The 23,134-nt window shown below is 37.3% G+C and overlaps 1 protein-coding gene and 1 non-coding gene across 2 annotated transcripts; both read right to left on the bottom strand.

Annotated features, from left to right (window-relative positions):
• Nucleotides 1-1,383: 1,383 nt before the first annotated feature.
• LOC104216100 (uncharacterized) lies at nucleotides 1,384-2,974 on the bottom strand. Its single transcript, XM_009766063.2, has one exon. It carries the CDS (start codon nucleotides 2,837-2,839, stop codon nucleotides 1,898-1,900), a length of 942 nt encoding a protein of 313 aa, XP_009764365.1. The 5' UTR covers nucleotides 2,840-2,974; the 3' UTR covers nucleotides 1,384-1,897.
• An 8,753-nt stretch (nucleotides 2,975-11,727) lies between these two features.
• On the bottom strand, nucleotides 11,728-11,830 carry LOC138876666 (small nucleolar RNA R71). Its single transcript, XR_011402008.1, has one exon. It is a non-coding gene; the product is annotated as a small nucleolar RNA R71 (small nucleolar RNA).
• Nucleotides 11,831-23,134: the final 11,304 nt, after the last annotated feature.

Genomic DNA, 23,134 nt, shown 5'->3' on the forward strand with positions numbered 1-23,134 from the left:
GTTTTTTCGCGATGTACCCCCCCCCCCCCCCCCAAAAAAAAAGTTTCCAGTGTTTGAAATTAAAAGGTTCAGTTGCTTTAATGAATAGTTTCAAGTTTATATTTCTAGCTCTTAGAAGTTGGAAGATGAGGTTTAAATTAAATGAATATTGAACTTCATCAGAAGGCGATTGAGTTGAAAGTTGATTCTTTTTAATTTAATTGGATTTGTACTTGTCTGATATTTTAGCACTGTGGAAAATAGTAATTTTGTAGATTTACGAATATTCTTGTATCATTCATGCATTATTTCATATGATAAAATTGCGTTATTTATTGTTATAGAGCTGTATTCTTAATTATGCTTTGATCTTTCTACATCTAGAGACACGTAGATGTTGTCATTGCACTAACATCTTTAAGTTATTGTACTATACCGCTTTTTTGATTTTTGAATTCTGATATGCAAAAATGTTAACACGACAGTAATCTTATTCCTCTATACGCTTGACCAAAAATTTATACAATGTATGTGCAAATTAGGACTCGTACAAGTCAAAATAGGAAAATATTTAGTAGTTAATATTTTAGTTGATTTCAAACACTTAAATATTAGAAAAAGAACTAAATTACTATTTTATCTAGTGCAAAATCTATTTTGAAATGGTAAAAATGACGAACGACATTTCACTAAGGACCTTCGTGCTTTTAGTATAGTATATATACTAGTCTTCGTTTTAATTTAATGAATATACAATTTTTAAAATTATTTAACTATAATACTGAACAGTGTATTTATAATTTAATAAATATTCAAGAACGGAAGAAAGTAGCCTATGATTATAAATTAAAATTTCGTAATTTTTTTCTTTGGGTGTACTTGCCACCTTCATTATTCTATAAAGATTTTTCTTTTTTGCTTTATTTTTTATTTTATATTAAAGGCGATGTGATAAATTACATGTAATTAAAATTTACTATTTTTGTGTTAAAATTAAGTAAAGATTCATAGACTATTGTGCAATACAATCTGATTAACTAAATAAAGCTACAATTTGTAGGTTAAAGCTATAATGTAAACTTTCAATAAATTATTATTTAAGATTTTGAAGTAAATCGTGTATTTGTCACTCCAATTTCAAATCATGCAAAAACAAGTAAGAATCCTTATTGTCGTTGGGAAAGCCTATTTATGGAAAGGAAGAGAAAACCTTTTGATAAGTGGTCATCATTGAAAACAATAATATATTAATTATCTATATTATATTATAATAAATTTGTAAATTAGGTGAGATGTGAAATTAGCCAAGTCAAAAACATGAAACAAAAACTATATAATAAAAAATTATTGATGCAACAATAAAAATAAATTATTGATACAACACTAAAAACTGGTGCATTTTGAAAGGGTAAAAAAGACGAACGTCATTTCGCTAAGGGCTTTCTTGCTTTTAGTAGAGTATAGTAGGGTAATGCTAAGTATTCATCTCTTCATTTGAAGTCTCCCATTATTCCATCATGATTCGATAGCTTATGCTCCGTAATAAGAATCATATTACAAATGCTGTAAAGATCATTTCTCTCTCCATTTCACCACTTAACTAACATAGTATGGTTCTTCTCAAGAAGATAAAGCTGAACTATATACCTACATGGATACAGTAGAAAGATGCTTCTTTTGACTCATTCTCAAGAAAGGGGAAAATGTATATGCTTACACAATATATGAGCTAGTTTTGTGTATTTAAGGTCATGGTCATACCCCGTGGCAGATTCAAGATTTAAACATTATGAATTCTGAAATGTATATCTTATTCTACCTTTATATATCTATTTTTCGCAGATATATATAAGGTTCGACCTGGAAAAGCTGGATTCTGCCGACTACAAAAAGAGTGGTTGAATCCGTGATTGATCGATCATGCACATTGGGCTTCTAGGAAGGCATTGAAATCTTCCCTCGCCTTGTGAAGGCGAGGAGTTACGCAGGATTTGGGCGAGTCAGAGTCAGGGGACGATGTAGAAAACCGAACATGGCGTCTGGACTCATTGGATTTTCTATCAGTTGTTTTTGCTGTGGTGTTCTTCAGCACCCCTTTTGGCTCCTTGTCAAAAACAAATGCTGTTGTCACTGAGGAATGAGTGTCACTCACACTACACCTGACTAGTTCCATTGGTAGATCAAAGAAGAGATTGGATTCATTTTCTTCATCTTCACTTGAGTTGATTATAGCTGATGATGTCCATGATCCACATTCAAATTTCTCCAATGACACTTTTCTTGAAACATTGTCTCCCAAATTCTCACATATACCAGTTTCCTCCCTTCTGGCTTTTACTTGTTTTGCTTTTCCTATACCAGGAATAAACAAACACATAGCTCCGCATTTAAACTTCTCCTCATAAGACTCCATTTTATCTTCACCACCACCACCACTAGACTTATGAACTCTGCTAACTTTGCTTTCCTCAACATGTTTAACACTACTGACTTTTGTCAACCCAAGTGCATGTTTTTCCGGTGGCGCGCATGATCTTGATCTTTCGACATCCAATGACATGCTCCTGCGCAAATGGTTTTCTTTCAGCCGTTCGAGATTTGCTAGTGCCACAGAATGCTGCCTAGCCAAAGGGGTGTTAGAGAGAGGAGAAGGTTGGTTTTTCCCCTTCTTCTTGGATGAATTTGATGCAAATCTTGGTGATGAGGTTGCTGAATTTGGAACACTGTTGCTCAAGAATTTCTTTGAGGGTGGAAAAGGGAGAGGAATTGTTATGGGATCAAAAGATTTGGGTTTGTCATTTGTGTGAAAGATGGGGAAATCATATTCATTTGCTACTTGAATATCCATAAATGAAGGCATATCTGAGATCTGAATCTGTCTGAATTCTGAAGCTGAAAGTGAGTGAGGTTGGTATCAAGTATAGAGTGAGGTATTTAAGGAAGAACCAAAGCATAGCTAAACCAAGAATGTGGAAGCCATGTCTTTGTTTTTCTTAGTTATGATTCTCACGTCTTCCTGTCCCAATGTGTGAAAACACAATGTCATTTAATCTATTATAAGATACTTTGACTTAGGATGAACTAAGTGGACAACAAGTTGTACTAAGCAATCCTCTCCCTATGTGTGAAAACACTATTTCATTAATCTATTATGTGATGCTTTGACTTAACATAGAACTAAGTGGACAACAAGTTCTACTAAGCAACCACAAAGGATGTGACAAGATTACTTTACGAAACCTTAAGAAAAGGCGATCTATTACTTGAAAAAAGGAGGATCCGTTGAGTAGTTTATGTTGTCTCGGTAAGCAATAGTCCAATCTTTTTCAGTACCGGTGTAATATGAAAGAGTCCTTTAGAATTCTTTAGATTACGAATGAGATAAAAAAGGATTCCTTCACTCTTATTCAAAGGTTTTTTTCGAGTCATGGGAATAAAGACCTCTTGGTAAGAGAACGCTTTACTCCTCTTAGTAAGTCTACCGGACGTGACTCCGAATTAATCATACTAGTGAATTTTGAATAATGAATGCCTCGAAAAAAGAAAAAAAAAGGAATTTTACTATGTAATTTTTCAAACATAGTAGTCCACCGCCATGAAAGGTTCAATGTAACCCTCCAACAGCTCAAACAAACAAAAAGAAATATCAAAATATTCTTTAAGTATGTCCTCATATTCGGTTTTGGTAATTTCAAGTACTAAAAAACCACCAACTGCTTGACTTGCTACTATTTTAATCAACTTAATTCTGACTTTCGAACTGAAATTTAATAAAATGAACGTGCAATCACACGGTTGAATACAATTATACAACTAACAAAAATAATGAAGATCAAGTACCGTAAAGATTCAACAAGTGAATATAAACCCAATAAAATGTATCCATTTGAACTACAATATTGGATAAGAAAAAAGAAACAAAGGCTACTATAATTGTAGCGCAAGTCTGCTACAATTAAAATAGAATAAATTGTTTAAAAACTTGTCTACCATCTTTCTTATAAACTAGCATCAACTAAACAATTGTACTACATGTTCCATACAAAACATTACAACTATTTCTTCTTCCTCTGGACTAGTGTTTTCTCATTCAAAGCTGGTGCACCTTTCCTCCTTGCCAATTTGCATGTCACCTCACTATCACTAATTGCCCCATGCTCCTGCTTCTTTCTAGCAAGTCCCAAAGCAACGCTCCATAGCGTCTATTTGTTGGTCAATATCAAAAAGGTATTCTGGTGAAATTGATAATTCTCCAATACTAGCATACTCTGCAAAGGCAACAACAAATATACCACAATCACTGCAAAAGATAGAAAAAAATGTCAGTACTTACTAAACCATCAGAAAAAAGAGTTAAATGTATAGAAAGAAAGAAGATTTTTGTTACAATGATCCTTCTTTTTGTTGTGGTATCTCTCCGACGATCCACCGAATGTCAAGAGGGTCGGTAACAGCTTTCTCAATATATGCTTTTGTATTCTTGAAGTTGATGTCTTTACGCTTCTCATAAAACCCGGTGCATGACAAATACAAAGGGATAATAATAGAAAACTTGTCGACACAAGATTCAACAATAGGGTGATTGTGTGAAGAGACCATGGAATCATACGCATAAAGACACCTTTCTGCAATGTCAAAAACAATCAACACCCAGTAGAATTTTTCTACAATGTTGACCGGCATGATGACATAATCAACTTCATCCCATGCAACATTTGCGAGTAGTTTATACCCCAATATATATTCTGCTACAACGTCCTGGGATTTGATAACATAAAACTTCTTTTCTTGAGGAGAATGTTGGAACTTTTCATAAATCTGATCAATCTTAGTCTTGAACACACAATCTATTGTAGTAAACCTGGTCTTGTTGTGGGGGCCATACTTGCCTCTTTTTCTCAAGTAATATATTATAACATTAATGTGCTGCATTAAAAACAGATTGCATTTATTCTACAAGTTATCTTCAAATATTCTACACAAAAATACATAATAACTACAATTCATATACAATCAGAATACAAAGCATCTATCATTCAGAATACAAACTATCTACAAATTATCTATAAAAAATCTATAAATCAAATACATTGAATCTTACCGAGTCATTGAGGACTTGTCCTGGGTGTGCTAGGGAAAAGAACCACTCCTTCTTGTCAACCTTTTCAACTCCAAGATCCAACTATGGCTTAACTTGGTTGTCCTTTATAGAATACAGAGCCTTCCTCCTATATAAACAAATAGAAATTAAAATAAAATTAATGAAGTGGATGTGTAAAAGATGAATACTGGAATAAAAGTGTCAAATTGTGCAACCTAACCTCTTTGAACCTATATCGGTACCATGATATAACCACTTGTGGAATTGATCCAACAACTCAGGGTCTACATTTTGACCAATAGCACTAGTAAATGGGTGTTTGAGGTAAACAATTTGAGGTCCAACTGAGGTGCTGCCACCAGAACTGTATAAAGGGAGAAATAGTGATCGGGCATGCTTTCCAGCTGCCTTGTTCTACCTTGATGCACGGGTGTTGTTTCATCCTGTATAGGCTCGCCGAACTTAACCAACTGGGAAAAGTTATCAGGCAGCTCGAAATCATCAAGCGTAACCTCCTTCTTCTCACCTCCGAATTCTTCTGAATCACCAACATTCACATACTCTGCATCTTCACCTACATTGTCATCTTCCAGATTCTGCTGTTCTCTTTGAGCTGCTACAGTCAGTCCGTAAATTGGAGATTGTGCATGCATATCTTCCCTCTCTGTAACACCATATATATATATATATAACTTAATAGAATGGTAAAAATATTGAAACATAAAGAAAATATCTCTGAAAATAATTTCATACCTGCATTCTCTTCATCAACTGCCCCTTCAAAATGTGTATATAAACCAACACGTGCTGGATGATTTTCTTCACCAAGTGCATATTCAACATGTTCTGTTTTTTTCATTAAAAATGTTAAATCATACTGGATAGTATTGGCTTGACAATTTATGAAGATATGAAGGTGTGTCATAATATCTACATAAATCTGTAGAGCTGTGCCAATATGCTAGATCAGCAATTGTATATATTATGTATATATAATGTAGACAAATTGTAGTTATGTTGTAGATAACTTGTAGATATTTTGTATATATTCTTTAGATAATTGTAGATAAACTGGAGATATATTGTAGATACCTATTTTGCTGGGGCTGACCTGCACTGGTTCACTACTATTGAACTGAAATTGCTGATTGTTCTTGTCTTTTGGTTGGTCAGTATTTTTGGTTGAACTCCTAGCAAACTGTAAGTTTTATATTAGTTAAGATATATATTTTATAGGTGACATATATAGTTTTGTTAATATAATTAAAATTCAAATGTTACCTTTGCATCATCTTGATCATTTGGACTGTGCAAAACAGTCTTGACTGAATCCTTTATTAGGTCTCGAAGGCTACCTAGTTCTTCAAATACATCTTTCCTAAAATCTTCAAGCTTTTCATCGACCTATATAATTATAAAAATACATAGTTAACTTCAGAAATATGTCTTAAAATACATTAAAAAACAGATACAGTATTATATATACATCACAATGCTTTTTAGGACTACATGTTACCTTCTCAATACCTCTTTTTAACTTTGTTATTTTACGAAGAATAGACTCCTTTTCCTCTTTTCCAATTGATTCTTTGGGTTCCAATGGAGGAGCATCAACTTTTGGATTCTCAGAAACATGTTCAACCTCTTCAATTATGTACTCAACTTTATCAGGCAAAGACATCACTGAAAGCTCTTCAGGTGATTCATTTATATTGGTGAACTAAATGATGAAAAAAATAAATTAGCTTGTTTAAGGCAGAATATGTATACAAATTGTAGATATTTTGTAGATAAATTGTATTATCATAAATAAAGACCATTTACCTTCATCCATTCAGGCTTGATCATTTTGTCTTCAATTGCAGCTAACCAAATCTGACCCTTTGTAGCTGACCAGTTGAGTATGCGAGAGATTGAATTAGAAATCCTTGTAGCTATATCAATGTTGACGGAGGAGCAACACTCATACAACTATATTGCATGGCTAGTGGGAATCCTCGAATGAGATAAGAATTAACGAAAGGATTTAGCCTGTGCCTAACTAATTCAATCAACTGTCTATAAGACTGAATACCCCATAGAAATGACTCGTACTGACCGGATTCCCCCAAATAAAACCTAAAATGATCTATCAACCCAATATGGTCTCTCTCTGAAGGACAAATGAAGAATTCTATGAGATATAGAATACATAACTTTACTGCATCCTCATCATTGACCCAGCTTTTGTTGGTTACTATTTGTTTTAGGTATGTCTTCTCCACTTTTACCTTGTTTGGAAAGTAACTGCTCATTATCTTACTGACATAATTAGGAGTGTAACCAAAGTCTGTCACCTCAGTATGACATTTAAGACCAGTTATTACTGCAAACTCTCTCAATCCAAAATTTAACCTCTCACTTTCTAACTCAGCTGAAAAATAGGAAGCATCAGATGATTTCAATTCATACTTCATAAGAAGATGAATATCTTGATTTTGCATGTATAAATTGGGAAATGACAGTAAATAACCAAAGCATGTCTTCTTGAACAGCTTCAAACCATTTGGAGACAAAAACGCTTTAATTTGGCTAGGAATGCTAGGGTTACATAATGTCTGGAATCTAAGCACCCCATAATCAACATTATGGGATGCAAAAAAAATGTTCATTCTGCAAAATTCAAAAAATGTAATATAACATTAATACAGTAATTTAAAAAATTAGATACATTTGTATTTTATCTACAAAATAACTTCAATAATATACAATATAACAAAAATGTTAAACAGATCAACAAATCTACAATTAATTTTCAAAATTAAGACACGTAATCTCACATTAATTCAGTGCTTAAAAAACATAGATACATTTGCAATTTATATACAACATTTCTACAAAAATCTACAAAGCAAAAAAAACACAGATTATGTAGATTTTTAACAACTAAAACAGGCGAAATATGTAGTGAAGAAATTACTAAATTCTTACCATCACCAGTGAGTGTTTTCGAATATTTTTAGGAGATTTAACACTAGGGGCTTTTTTTGAATTTTTCTTCTTTTTGGGAGTTTTTGAAGTGGGAGCCACCTTAGCTTTCTTTCCAGGTTTACTGATAGGCACATTTTCTACAAAATCATCATCGAACACTATCTCTTTTCGTTTCCTATCCACTTGTTTGATTGGCCTCGAAGATTCTCCAGCATCGAAATCATGTTTTTGTTTAGTTCTAGCTTCAGCACTGATTTGACGCAGAGAAACATCATGCTTCATATCTACAATTACATGTGCAGATTTTCCTTGCTTTTTGGGTGAATGAGGTGATAATATACCCAAATTGAAAGAAGGTATATCAGTTTCTAGAGCTTTTTTAGGGCTGTGCTTTGAAGCTTTGTTCTTCTTCATTGAGAAAATTTGAAGCTGAAGGTAAATGTGTGTATGAACTTTGAAGATTTGACTTCAATTTTGACTGGTTGTAGAAGAAAAACCTTGATTTTGGACGTTAATGGTAGAGGGTTACAATTGTTTTTCTGGTTTTAGCGGAGGGAATAATGGTTTGAAAAGTGGGTGTGGGGTGATACGTGGGTGAGAGTGTGGGTTTGGGAGAGAGAAACGTGGTTGGGGGGGGGGGATTTGGAGGAATATACGGTACCATTAATTTAGGAGTGATATAAGGTACAATTAATGTACAGTTAAAATACTTTATGGTATAGAATTGATAATTAGATATACTAAATGTAATTATATCAAACCTTAAACATTGAGGGTAATATAGTTTCCTATATGGCATATGAATGTAAAAATTCCTTTTTTTTATACCGATATTGGATGCTATTGATTCAAAAATTAAAAGTATCAACTTTTATTAGATTTGTAATGCTGTTCTTAATGCTACTGGATTGAACATTTAGGCAATCATCTAATTACCCGTCAACTCCCAAAATATGAAGAGCTGCAAAAGTTTCATGAATAATACGAACATTTGCATATGGGTTTTTGAATATTTTGCACTGGGTATTTGAAGTTATAATCAAATTATCTGCATCTGCGTATTTGAAATTTTGTATATTCTTAATCAAAAATTGGACTTTACTTTCTTGAGTTTTTTTGTAAATGGTGCAAGGTACTTGAAGAAGGATAAAGAAAAATAGAAAATTTCGTCAAGAAACTAGAGAAAGAAAGTCTTGTGTATGAAAAAAATATAAGAATTCTTAAAAAAACAATACTTGTCAAAAATTTGCTCATTTCTTTAACTCCCCATGTTACCATACTTTAAGTGAAAACACTATCCTCGCCATATCAACATTAACGGTGTATTAGTTTTACTTTAAAAAAGTATAAGGGGCTAAAGGTGTTAGGACCGAAAAATCAGGTGTCATGCGGAAGCTAGTTAAGCAACAAATGAACGATGATAAATCAGACAACAAATAAGAAATCTACCAAAAAAGACACAAATATTTAATGCGGTTCGGTCAATTGACCTATGTTCACGGCGGAGATGAGCATCCACTATATTAAAAAAAGAGTACAAAATGTTGAGAGAACAACCTCTCGAAGGTACACACAAGTGACACACTAACACTTGTCATGTAAAGTTCTTGATGTTAGGCTAGAAACCCGTATTTTAGCCGTAGTATTACGTTCCAATGACCGCATTTTTACGTGTGTTTGAGCTCAAATGATAGTGAATTCCACTTAGTATGTGTTTTATGCCTTGCAGGAAGTGATCCTGAGCTCAAAAGTTAATTTGGAGCTAAATTGATCAATTCGGAGCTTTGAAGTCTGAGTAAAAGCCCAATACACTAAGTCGGGATCGTGTTCGGAGGTCGTGTACCAAGTCTGGATGTTAAAAGAGAACGAAATAAGTTCACTCTAAGAAAATTACACTGCCGTGCCGCATGGGGCGCCGCAAGGCGCGACGCAGCAGTGTAAAATGCTTCCTGACAAGAAAAGAAGAGGCTGCAAACAAAGTTCACTAACGCGCCGCATGGCACGGCGCAGGGTGCATTTTTTACAGAGCCAAGTCCTATTTCGCGCAGGAAAAGGTGTTTCGTCTGGGCCCGACCCTACTTGGTATAAATACATTAAAAAAATGCTATTTTGAAGACTTTTGACATATCTTAGACCTAGGGAGGTTATTTCGAAAGGGAGAAAACATTGGAGCAATTTTCGGAGGAGATTGGCATCGAATTCTTCATTCCTTCATCTTTGCTTTGTAATTTAATTATGCACATTATTTGGGAAATTATGAACATGATTATGAGTAGCTAAATATTTAGTCAAGGGTTTTGATAGAACCTGTTGAAGGATGAACTTCGTATTATGTTAATATAGTTTGTCTGGTTTAATATCTATTTGTTCAACTACGTTCTTGTTGTAGTTAATTGATAGGATTTCGATTAGCTATGCCTATTTAGTATGTATTACTTGGGAGAGAGTGCATATTTAGGTAATTATTGAACAACATCACTCCCAAAGTATATGAAGGATAAAAAACCGAGGGTTAAAGGCGGGATTAGGGATAACGAAGTCTTGGGTGCGATCTAAAGTGAGCTGTAATAAAGGTCAGCTAGCGTAACTCGGGAGAGTGCGTCTAGTAAATTGTCGTAATTACTCGGGAGATATTTATGATAGTAAGAGTGCCCATGATCGATAGAGACGATTATGCAATTCTATGTGAAACATAACAGGAAGGGATTCCATCAATAGGGGAAATCACAACCTTAGATCCTTCTCTTATTTGCATACAACCTAGTCATAGTTAGCTTTTAGTTTACTAGCTTTCATTCAGTTATAGTTAGCAAAAACATCTCCAATTGTTATTCAAATATCTGAAAAGTTGATTACGGAGAATTTAGTAAGTCTAACGAGAGTAATTGGTAGGTTAATTCCATGTGAATTCGACTCTGGACTAAATACTCGGATTATATTTGTAACGACCGCTTGTCTTTTTTATAAGGTAGAGTTGGGCGTGATCAAATTTTGGCGCCGTTGCCGGGGAATTAACGGTGTTATCAATTACAGTTTAAAGAAATACAAAAATTCTTAGTGTAGTCAGTTTTCTTTATTTTCAATCTATACATTGAAATTTTAACGTTTGTTGACTTGGTTGTACAGGTGCATGCCTAGAAACTCATCAAGAACTGGTGAAGTATTTTGAGAAAGTTTTCAAGGCCTTGAATCGGGCCAACCGGAAAAACAAACAACAACAATCAACTGAACAACTCGAACCAGACATGGGGGATAACGTGGTAGACCCAGCTGTGCCGTTAGCGCTAGTGGCACCTCTTGTGCCAGAGGCTGCTCTATATGAATGGGCACAACCCACAGCTGAGAACTTGGCCACAGCAATATTAGTCCCGCAGATTCAGGCCGAGTCGTTTCAAATCACGAACAACATGCTGCACTTATTGCAAAACAAAGGACTATTTTCGGGGTCATACATTGAGGATCCGCAACAACACTTGAAGAATTTCCTGTCAATCTGCAAAACTCAAATGCAGCCCAACATAACTCAGGAAGTAATAAAGTTGTTGTTGTTTCCATTCGCAGTGACAGGAGCTGCCCAGACTTAGCTAAACTCGCTCCCCATTAATTCCATCACGACTTGGGAGGAGTTAGTTAAGCAATTTGTGAATAGTTTCATCCACCCAACAAGACTGCTCAGCAAACTGATGAAATTTTGAGCTTCAAACATAAATCAATGGAGACACTGCAAGAAACATGGGAACGATTCAAAGGGATGTTGGTTATATGTCCGCACCACGGTATTCCAGATCAGATGTTGGGGAAGCAGTTTTACATGGGTTTTACGTGAAGGCTAATGTTGATGCTTCAGCTGGTGGAGCATTCTTGACCAAAACATGGAGAGAAAGCCAAAGCCTGCTAGACAAGATGGCACAGAATTCGGGGTGGACAACTAGGAATGCACCTATCACTCCAGTAGTTCACTCAGTGCCCTTAGATCCATCCAACACTCTTGCTGAAAATATGGCCACATTAATGTCACAGATGAGTATACTCACCAAAAAGGTGGAAGAATCAGGGCAGAAGCAGCATGTACACATTGTTGATACTACCAATGAGGGCTTAAGCACATCTTGCATTAGTCAGCCAATTGGTAACCTATAGAATGCAGAAATTGACCATCATCACTACCCTAAGGACATGAATTATGTGTCTAATTATGGAGGCTAGAGACAGAGTGGTTAGAATTGGGGCCAACAAAATTAGCCATATAGGCCAGTGCAACCACAACTCAACCATGGAAATATGGGAGGTATGTGACCTCACAATAATATGGCGCCTTACCAAAGGCCACACAACAATCAAAATCAGCAGCAAAGTTATCATCCTCCTCAGTAGCAACATGGTGGAAGATAGGAAGATGGGTTTGCTAGACTCGAGGCAATTATGCAGCAGGTTATAGGGTCAAATGCAAAAATCAGTGAAAGAGTAGATGCACATGAGTCAACTATTAAGAATATTGAAGTGCAGATGGGCCAGATTTCGATGTCTTTGAATAATCGTCCTCATGGGACATTACCTGCAGACACTCAGATAAATCCAAAAGATCAAGGCCCGAAGCAGCTGATGATAGTGAGTCTACGTAATAACAGAGACTTAGACTTGGAACAAGAGAGGTATCGAGAAAGCAGACAGGCTGAGACACTTGTACCAGTGCCCATTAATCTAGATGATTCAACAAAACTGACAGAGGTAACAATACAGTCTTCTCAGGAAGAACTTAACACACAGATTGAGGCTGAGAAAGAAGATGAGACAACCCAGGAACCGGTAGTTGAGGTGTTGTCTGACAAAGAGAATACCCAAATCATTGGGAAGAAGAGACCTCCAACACCATTCCTACAGAGGCTAGCCAAATACTAGAAAGAGGAACAATACACGAAATTCTTGGAGATGCTGAAACAAATACAAGTAAATATTCCATTGATTGATGCATTGAAGGAGATGCCTGGTTATGCAAAAATGATGAAAGACTTGATGTCCCAAAAATTCGATTTCCAAGACTTGGCCACAGTGACTCTTACTCAGACCTGCAGTGTTGTGGTGAATAGACCAGTTGCTAAGAAGTTGTCTGACCTAGGGAGTTTCACAATTCCCTGCACCATTGGTAACTTTGCTTTTGCCAAGACACTTTGTGATTTGGGGGCTAGCATAAATCTTATGCCCCTGGCAATCTATAAGAGGTTGGGGATTGAAGAACTAGACCCACTTCTATGTTATTGCAGCTGGCTGACAGAACCGTTAAAAGACCCTCTGGTATCTTGGATGATATGTTGATTCAGGTAGGGAAATTTGTGTTCCCTGCAGATTTTGTGATTCTAGATTGCAAGGTGGGTGAAGAAATTCCTATAATTTTGGGAAGGTCGTTCCTGGCCATAAGGAGACCTCTCATTGATTGTGAAACTAGGGAGCTCAAAATTAGGTTGAATGATGAGGAGATAACATTCAATGTGCATAAATCTATGAGACGACAAAGTGAATTCGCCAGTTGTTCTCTTATTGATGTCGTGGATGTAATCGTATAAGCAGATGATGAGACGTTGACTATTGAGGACCCTCTTGCTGTATGTCTGGTGAATTTAGATGAGGTGAATGGGGAAGAATTGACAGAATAGGTGTTGGCTTTAGAGGGCAGAGGGTTTTGGGATAGAACACTCGAATTCAAGCCTCTGTACTTAGAAAACAGAGAAACTCCTCCAGCCAAGCCATCCATAGAAGAACCACCAAAGCTGGAGTTGAAGCCACTGCCCGCCCATCTCAGGTATGAGTTCCTAGGACCCAACTCTACATTACCTGTTATTATCTCATCTAGTTTGTTAGATGTGCAGGCACAACAACTTTTGTAGGTACTCAAGGAGTGCAAGACAGCCATTGGGTGGACCATGGAAAACATTAAGGGGATCAGCCCGGTATATTGTATGCACAAAATTCTGTTGGAAGAGAGGCACAAGCCTTCTAGGGAGCACCAAAGAAGGCTGAACCCCGACATGAAGGAAGTGGTGAAGAAAGAGGTGATTAAGTGGTTGGATGAAGGAATCATATTCCCCATCTCTGACAACAACTGGGTTAGCAGGGTGGTATGACGGTGGTCAAAAATGAAAACAATGAGCTGATCTCTACAAGAACCATCACAGGTTGGAGAATTTGCATGGAATACAGGAAATTGAATCTGGCCACCCGAAAAGACCACTTCCCACTTCCCTTCATTGATCAGATGCTTGACAGACTGGCAGGGTGGTCCCACTTCTATTTTCTGGATGGGTACTCAGGGTATAATCAAATCTCTATTGCAACAGAGGACAGAGAGAAGACCTCTTTCACTTGACCATATGGCATTTATGCTTTTCGAAGGATGCCCTTTGGCCTATGCAATGCACCCGCCACATTCCAAAGGTGCATGATGGCCATATTCACTGACATGGTCGAAGACATAATGGAGGTGTTCATGAATGATTTCTTAGTGGTGGAAAACTCATTTGACGAGTACCTTATAAATCTGACCCGAGTGTTTAAACGATGTATTGAGACTAACCTGGTACTTAATTGGGAGAAGTGCCATTTCATGGTACAAGATGGCATAGTCTTGGGACACCAGGTATTAAGTAAGGGAATCGAGGTGGATCGCGCTAAAGTTGACGTGATAGAAAAGCTTCCACCCCCACTTCAGTCAAGGCAATTAGGAGCTTCCTCGAGCATGTCAGTTTCTACCAGAGATTCATAAGAGGCTTCTCAAAAATTGCCAATCCTCTCTGTAAGTTGTTAGAAAAAGATCACCCTTTCTTGTTTTCTGATGATTGCAGGGTAGCATTCGAGGAGTTGAAAAAGAGGCTAGTCACAACATTGGTGCCCCCGACTGGGAGCAACCATTCGAACTCATGTGTGATGCCAGTGACTATGCAGTGGGGGCAGTGTTGGGATAACGAAAAGACAAGCTAATTCACCCAATCTACTATGCCAGTAGAACATTGAGTGGAGCCCAGCTGAACTACATTGTGACTGAAAAGGAGATGTTGGCTGTGGTGTTTGCATTCGACAAGTTCAAATCATACCTGATTGGCTCTAAGGTAATTGTATATACTGATCATGCAGCTCTCAAGTACTTGATTGAGAATAAGGAGTCCAAACCGCGCTTGATTCGTTGGGTGCTGTTACTGCAAGAGTTCGACCTTGAAATCTATGACCGTAAGGGCACAGAAAACCAAGTCGTTGATCATCTATCACGACTTGAGGGAGCTAAAAATTCAGTTGAGGTTGAGGATATTCTGAAAACCTTTCCAGATGAGCAGCTACTCCTATAAGCCTTGAGAAAGTTCCATGGTATGCAGACTTTGCAAATTACCTGGCAAGCGGTATAGTTCCCTATGACCTTTCCTCTGTGCAAAAGAAAAAGTTTTATCGTGACTGCCGCATGTATTATTGGGATGAACCTTATCTGTTTCAAATATGTGTTAACAATCTGATCCGGAGGTATGCCCCCGATATAGAGCAATCTTCTATTTTGCAGGCATGTCATGCATTAGCGTATGGCAGGCATTTTGGAGGAGTCAGGACGACAGCGAAAGTGCTAAAAGCCGGGTTCTGCTAGCCAACAGTGTTTAAGGATGCACATCAATGGGTGAAGGGATGTAATGAATGTCAGCGAATCGGGAACATTTCCCGTTGCCAAGAGATGCCCATGAACCCAATTTAAGAGGTTGAAGTGTTCGATGTCTGGGGGATAGACTTCATGGGCCCCTTCGTCAACTCCTTTGGCAATAAGTACATACTTGTTGCTGTAGATTACGTGTCTAAATAGGTGGAAGCTGCAGCACTTCCCACCAATGATGCAAGAGAAGTGGTGGGGTTTCTGAAGAAGAATATATTCACCCATTTTTGGGGCCCGAGAGCTATTATCAGTGACGGAGGCACTCACTTCTACAATCGAGCCTTCGAGAAATTGTTAGCAAAGTATGATGTATGCCACAAGGTGGCAACCCCATATCATCCTCAGACCAGTGGATAGGTCGAAGTGTCTATTAGAGAGATAAAGAGTGTACTGACCAAGACTGTGAATGCCACAAGAACTGATTGGGCTAAAAAGCTAGATGATGCACTCTAGGCCTACAGAACTGCATTCAAAACACCAATTGGTATGTCACCATACAAGTTGGTGTTCGGAAAGGCCTGTCACTTGCCAGTGGAACTAGAACATAGAGCTTGGTGGGTAATGAAATAGCTAAATCTGGACATTGAGGCTGCGGGAATAACTAGAGTCACAGAATTGCATGAGCTCGATGAGTTCCGATATCTTGTTTTTGAGAGCACAAGGTTGTACAAGGAAAGAATGAAGAGGTTGCATGACAAGAACATTGTTGAGCGAAATTTCAATCCCGGAGACATGGTATTGCTTTATAACTCAAGATTAAGGCTATTTCCGGGAAAACTCAAGTCACGATGGTCTGGACCATTTCGAGTGGTCGAAGTATTCCCCTCAGGTGCAGTAGAGATTGCCTCAGAGAAAGACTCTCATACATTTAGAGTCAATGGGCAGAGATTGAAACTATATGTGGGCATAAATGAATCAAAGGAAGTGTCAGAGATCCATCTGACTGAACCTCAGAGGTCGAGCGAGCCTTAAATGCGCTTATCTGCGTCGTGCCACGACGTTAAATTAGGCACTTATTGGGAGGCAACCCAATTTTTAACCTCACTAACCAATAATTGTAGTTTAGAATTATTAGAATTTAGGAGTTATGAGACTTGATTAGGCAGGTACAAGCATGAATTGGACATAAAATAAGTACATAATAGAGTCGGTGTGCAACCCGGAAGCTAGTCGCTCTAGGCCAAACTGATCTGAGAGACAAAGGTTGATGGCCTCTGATAGTTTCCACTACCGCACCGCATGGGGTGCTGCACCCTGCGACGCGGCAGTACAATTTAAAAAAAATAAATTTTTTAGCTTCTTTTAAACATCCACTCGTTCAACAACCCCCCCTCCCAACCCTTTTTTTCTCTTTTCTCTCTCAAACCAAACGTTCAGCCCTTCCCCCAGTTCTCCCATTCTCTTTTCTTCTCAAGTTCCTCTCCCACATACACCTCCCATCCTTTCCATTCATCCTCAAGGTAAGTTCTCTACACTCTTCTCTTTTCTTTGAGTAATTTATTGTAGTGAGTAGTATAGTTTAATTTGACCTAACCCCTAGGTAGTGTAGTGGTGCTAATTTGTTTTCAATTTAATTGCTTATTTTGGCCATTATTGGTGCTTAACTTATTGGGTTTTCATTGTGCTTATATTTGTGGAAGATTTTTAGTATGTCTTGATGCTTATAAAATTTTTTAATGGTGAAGTTGGGTGGAGGTACTTTAAAGGCCGAAAATTAGTGGTATATTTGTGCAAATTTGGAGCACTTTGTGCCCTTGTTAAATTGTGGTGGTGTTAGGATGGTTGATTGGTATGGTTGTGCAGTAATCTTGGAAGAATTAAAGTTAAAGATATGAGGTAACTTTGGTGAATGCCATGTGTTTGATTAAATGCCTCAATGACATAGAAAGTGACATTATAGTTTAGTGGCAGATAATTGCTATGAGAAAATGTGGTGCTAGGTGCTAATTGGAATATTCGATTCATGCTTTGTGCTTGTGTAGTGTTGTGTTGTACTTTATGAAGTTTGTTAGTAGTGCATTAGTATAACTTCTTTTATTTCTCTTCTTAGTTGCTAGATTATCTTCTTAATTTTTTATGTTAAGCTAGCATAGTCCGTGGTTTTGTAGTTGTACTATTATGTTGGTGGTTGAGGGGATTGTTGATTGCTTGTGGCGTACTTCCGTCGGGGTAGTCTGAGTCCCTGATATACATTTTACTTGTGAACATGCCAATAATATAAGTGTGGGGTGGTTACCCCATTTGGTCTTGTTTTGGTTTTCGGTTTGTGGCTAATACTCTCCGTCTTGTGCAGGTATAATGTCTCGCCGCCCGAGCAAACGCTCTAACACTGGTTCTTCTGAGGTTGCTTCTAGTAGCCGTCGTGGTGGGAGACGGGCACTTCCCCCTGCCCTAGTAGAGGAGGAAGAAGAGCACATTGACCCTGATACGGATGAGGTGACAACATGCAAATATAGTATACGGGTTGTCCCCGCCCATGCTCGACACTAGTTTCAAACATTTGTCCCGTCAGTCAACCCGAATCCGGAGGTTTCTATTGACGATGGGAAGTTGGCCCGTAAATATGGTGAAATTTACAACAACATTCGGGCTTTGGGTTTCTACAGTCTGTTCCGTACGGGTGATGCGGTGAATGTGAACCTAGTAAAAGAATTTTATGCTAACTAGCAACCTAAAGCCAGCCTGGATGCGGTTTACGAAGTGTAGGTCAGGGGTAAAATGATTCCATTCTCCACCCGGGTGATCAATCGGATTATGGGATTCATAGAGCATCCCCACAAGCTCTTTCAGAGGTTTCTCCGTCGGCCAGACTATCCGGCTATTCGCCATCTGTTATGTGGCGCTGACTCTTCTGCCGCATGGACACGAGATGCAAATGAATTCCACAAGGACATGAAGAAGGCAACATTCCAGCGGCCAGCCAGGGTTGTTTTGCGGTTGATTAATGCCAAGATCACGCCGACTCAAAGTGACACTAATGTCCCCCGACTGAAGGTGTGTTTGATCTATGCCTTGTTGACTCGGATGCGGTTCGACCTTGGTAAAATCATGCTTGAGCATATGGCTAAAGTGAGACCACTTGGGGCTCACCGTTTACATTACCCGAGTATGATCACTCGATTGTTGCGAGCACACCTGTGGAGGAGGAGTACCACTATGACAGGACTATTCCAGTGTCTTACCCTATTAGGCCCTATGATGTTACGTCGGTGATAGACCCCTACTACGGCTGTTAATTCGGACCAGAGGATGGTCCGCGTTGAAGAGACACTACAGCTATTGTTTGCTTACTTGCACCTTCGGGCTGCTCGGGGAGAGGCCGACTTGGAAGAGTTGCAGCAGGATCACCCCCTTTCTTCTATCACTTAGTAGTGGTTGGGGTTGGCGAGAGGAGGACAGCTGCCACCCGATGAAGAGGTGAACTTCATTCCCTCAGATGATGAGGAGTATTTGCCACCTTCGAGGGTGCTGATGATTAGGCCTAGGCCTCAGGGAGTCCCCTTTTCACTCTTGATTTTACTATTTTGCATTGGGGTCAATGCAATCGTTTAAGTGTGGGGTGGGGTGGGGTGCTCCTATTTGATTGTATTTGTACTTTTTTTTCATTTGTCAGTTGGTTTTGTTTGATTTGTTTCTTGCTTTCTTAGACAATTGGTATGTAAACTATAATTCTAAATTCTATCGGGCCTGTAATAGTTAGTAATTAAGTATGTAGTTCAACTCTTGCCAACGATGGATTTCGTCGACTGGTTTCTTGAGGGAGATGAGTCGAAAAAAAAATTCATATATGTGAAAATCCAAAAATATGTCTTTTATTTTAGTTTTTTTTAGGTAGTGCAACAATTTCCCCTTGGTTTTTCTTTGTGCCGCAGTTCTTTTACAAAGATTTTGCTTGAACCGGGTATAGTTAAATCTTTTTATTTTTTCGGAATTAAGAATCTTTAGTTAGGAAGCTAAGTTGAAGGATCAATTTCCCTTGATTGCATATGCCTTGAGAGTGGTAAGGGCCTTAGTTGTGACACCTAGGCTCAATTTTTAACTCTTAAATAATTTTCCTAAATCGTATGATTAAAACTGTGCTTAACTGCTTTGACTAGAGTGTCTTGATTAGTCCAATCCTGAGTGAGTTATGTGTCATGTGTGTGTAAGGTTTTGTGTTATTCTGTGCGTTGCATTTGATGCCTAGAACTTGCCCGTGTGTTTGCAAAGCGAAATAGTAGTTTTGTTCAGTCTTAGAAGTGATATAGGCGTTTCTTTGTTGAGCCAGATATATATATATATATATATATATATATATATATATATATATATATATATATATATATATATATATATATATATTAACTGCCTAATTTTTATGTATCCTAGTTAACCCCTTTGAGCCTGTAATCCTGTTTCTTTGGCAACCACATTATAAGCCTTACCCAATTGGTTGAATTAACTATCTATTTGAACCTTTTCACCTCTCATGAGCACTTGAATTGTTATGAACTTTGTAAAAGTTAAAATGTGGGGTGGTTGGTTTGGCTTTTGAGTGAAACTAATGAAATAAGGAGAAATGTGCACTGATTTGAAAGAGCAAGAACCACTTGAATTGACAAAGAAAAGAAAAAAAAATTGTATTGTGTGCAGGTATTCATTGACAAGTGGTAACTTTTGATGTAATTGTGCTTAAAGATGTAGGGAGTTAATCTAGATTGATGTGAAGGTGGAGTTTTTGTTTGACATAAGTGGGGTTTGAATGTTAAAGTATATGTATTAAAGTGCTTAGGGAGGTGTAGTCACTCTTATATCTAGATGTATCCTACCCGTCCCGCAGCATACATTACAACCAAATAAAGTCTTACTTGATCCTAGACTGAATGAGCTCGAATAGTAGAGTAGTACACTACGGGCAAGCCTATGGTGCATCTTTTGTGGCATATGAATGTTATTTCTGAGAGTGAGTGAATTCTTTCTATCTTGAGTTCCTAAATATTCTTAAATTTTATTGTGTGGGACTACTCTCTTTTGTTGTGTGAGGGCACTTGATTCATGAAGGAAAGGTAATGTTATTGACCTCTATGTTAGAGTAAGTGGGCGAGTGACTAATGCATGGTACTTTTGAGTCGAATCTGGAGGGTGGGATGTTATGATAAGGTGCTCAGTCTACTTTAATTATTCTTGGCATGATGTATCAGGGAGGTTGTTTGATGAAAGATTATCCCTAGGTGCAGTGGAGTTCAAATGCTCGAGGACGAGCAATTGTCTAAGTGTGGGGTGTTGATGTTAGGCTAGAAACCCGTGTTTTAGCCGTAGTATTACGTTCCAATGACCGCATTTTTACCCTTTCCTTCAACAGATAGGAAAACCAAATATGATAAGAAAATCAAGAAAACACCTAACAATTCTCCCCCTTGGCCTGAATTTTCTGATAAAATAAATTTGATCCACCTTCTTTACATAGCTTTCAACATGTTGCATCCCTAAATCTCCACCACAAATCTTGTCTCAATGTGCGTAGCACACCGGTCAAATTTCTCAGATTAAAATCTTGATTATCATCAAATAGATTGCGGCTAAAACTAAATCTACCAAGATGAACCTGTCTTGAGCCTCGTTCTGATACCACTTGTTAGGACTGAAAAATCAGGTGTCATGCGGAAGCTAGTAAAGCAACAATTGAACGACGATAAATCAGACAACAAACGAGAAATCTACCAAAAGAGGCACAAACATTTAACGTGATTCGGTCAATTGACTTACGTCCGTGGCGGAGATGAGCAATCCACTATATAAATAAAGAGTACAAAATATTGAAAGAACAACCTCACGAAGAGGCAAACACAAGTGACACACTAACACTTGTCCTGTAAAGTTCTCCACCGAAACATGACTCTCAAACCCCATTCGGCTACATTGTAGATGCTACTGAATGAGAAGGAAGGATCCTCAATTTATAGAAGTCCAAACTTTTTCCTACAAGAAAAAAGACTAGCCAAACTGGGAGATTTATAATTTTATCCTAAAAGAAGGAAAACCCCATTATGGTAAATATGTTACCCTTTCCTTCAACAGATAGGAAAATTAAATATGATAAGAAAATCAGGAAAATACCTAACAAAAGGGACACCCATAAAGTTATAGTGTGTAACTGAGTTTTCGGGGCAAGCTCGAAGGGTGACTTATGTATTTTCCCTTCAATTAATTAAAGAATAAATAATCATACTTAGTGTCTACACTAAAGCAATAATTATATAACATTTGTCTTCTAACTTTTATCTCTTAATTACGGTTAATCAAGTTTTTACTTAACTTTGGTGAAATCTTGTGATTTGGGTGTAAACACGAGTTCAAGCTGAATTCCACTGATTCTCAGTTTTTCACTAACTAATCGGAACTTTGTCTTAACTATGTGCAAAACAATCTCAAGAGAGGGAAAATAATGAAAAAAAATCTAGAAAAAGATTTTTCAAAAACAGCCAAAAAGAAAAATTACATAAGGAGTCATTGCAATGACGGCTGTTAAGATTTTGGCTAATTTTGTTGATGACATCTTCCTGTTCAGAAATTCGCCTCTATGGCAAATGATTGGCTGGTCAAATTGGAAAGGCATGCTTGCTTAATAGACCACGGCAACATGAAGAAAATATGAATAATGTCAATAAATTGGGTGGAAAATCATGAGATTTGATATTTAAATTTTAGTGGCGGCAAAATCACTAGATTATTTGTTTTTATTTATTTAAATTTTAGTGGACAAAGTTACTTAATACTTGTATTGGTAGGATATAGCAGGCGATAAAATTAATTAAATACATACAAACTAGCTCGAAGTAATAAAAAAAGGACGTACAAAATTTTCTTATGTTCAAATTGCTAGTGCACTAAATGATGATAAATTTAGTGTCCCAGTTGCGTATATACATCAAACTTCCACTTGAAACATCAATTTCTAATATTAATAAACTTACATAATTGATTGGTCCAACTGCTTAGCACATAGTTTCTTGCGTGTGGGCAACCAACTTGATTTCTATCTGGCTGTTCAATGGCCTACCAACCAATAACATCTCAGATTTTATATTTACGATAAGATTATTAGGATTTGATTTGTATTATCTGTTAAATTAATATTTTGCTGCTGATGTATCCCTTTTTTACATTATATTTATTGCACGGTTGTATCGTTTTACGTTTGATCTAAATTATTATAGACACTGAATAGTGGGTGATTTTACACTATTAGTGTCTTTTTACCTGTTGTAATAATATGTCATTAACCATGTTTTGGAGATTTTTAATTCATACTTGATATAGAAGGTTACATGTTGATTTTTAAATGACATGATACTGTAACCTTTTTTTGTAACTTTTCAGTGTATATTTTTTATTTTAAGGAATTGAGTTATTAAGTTTCAGCC

Source organism: Nicotiana sylvestris, chromosome 8 (assembly GCF_000393655.2).
Source record: "Nicotiana sylvestris chromosome 8, ASM39365v2, whole genome shotgun sequence".
NCBI lineage: Eukaryota > Viridiplantae > Streptophyta > Magnoliopsida > Solanales > Solanaceae > Nicotiana > Nicotiana sylvestris.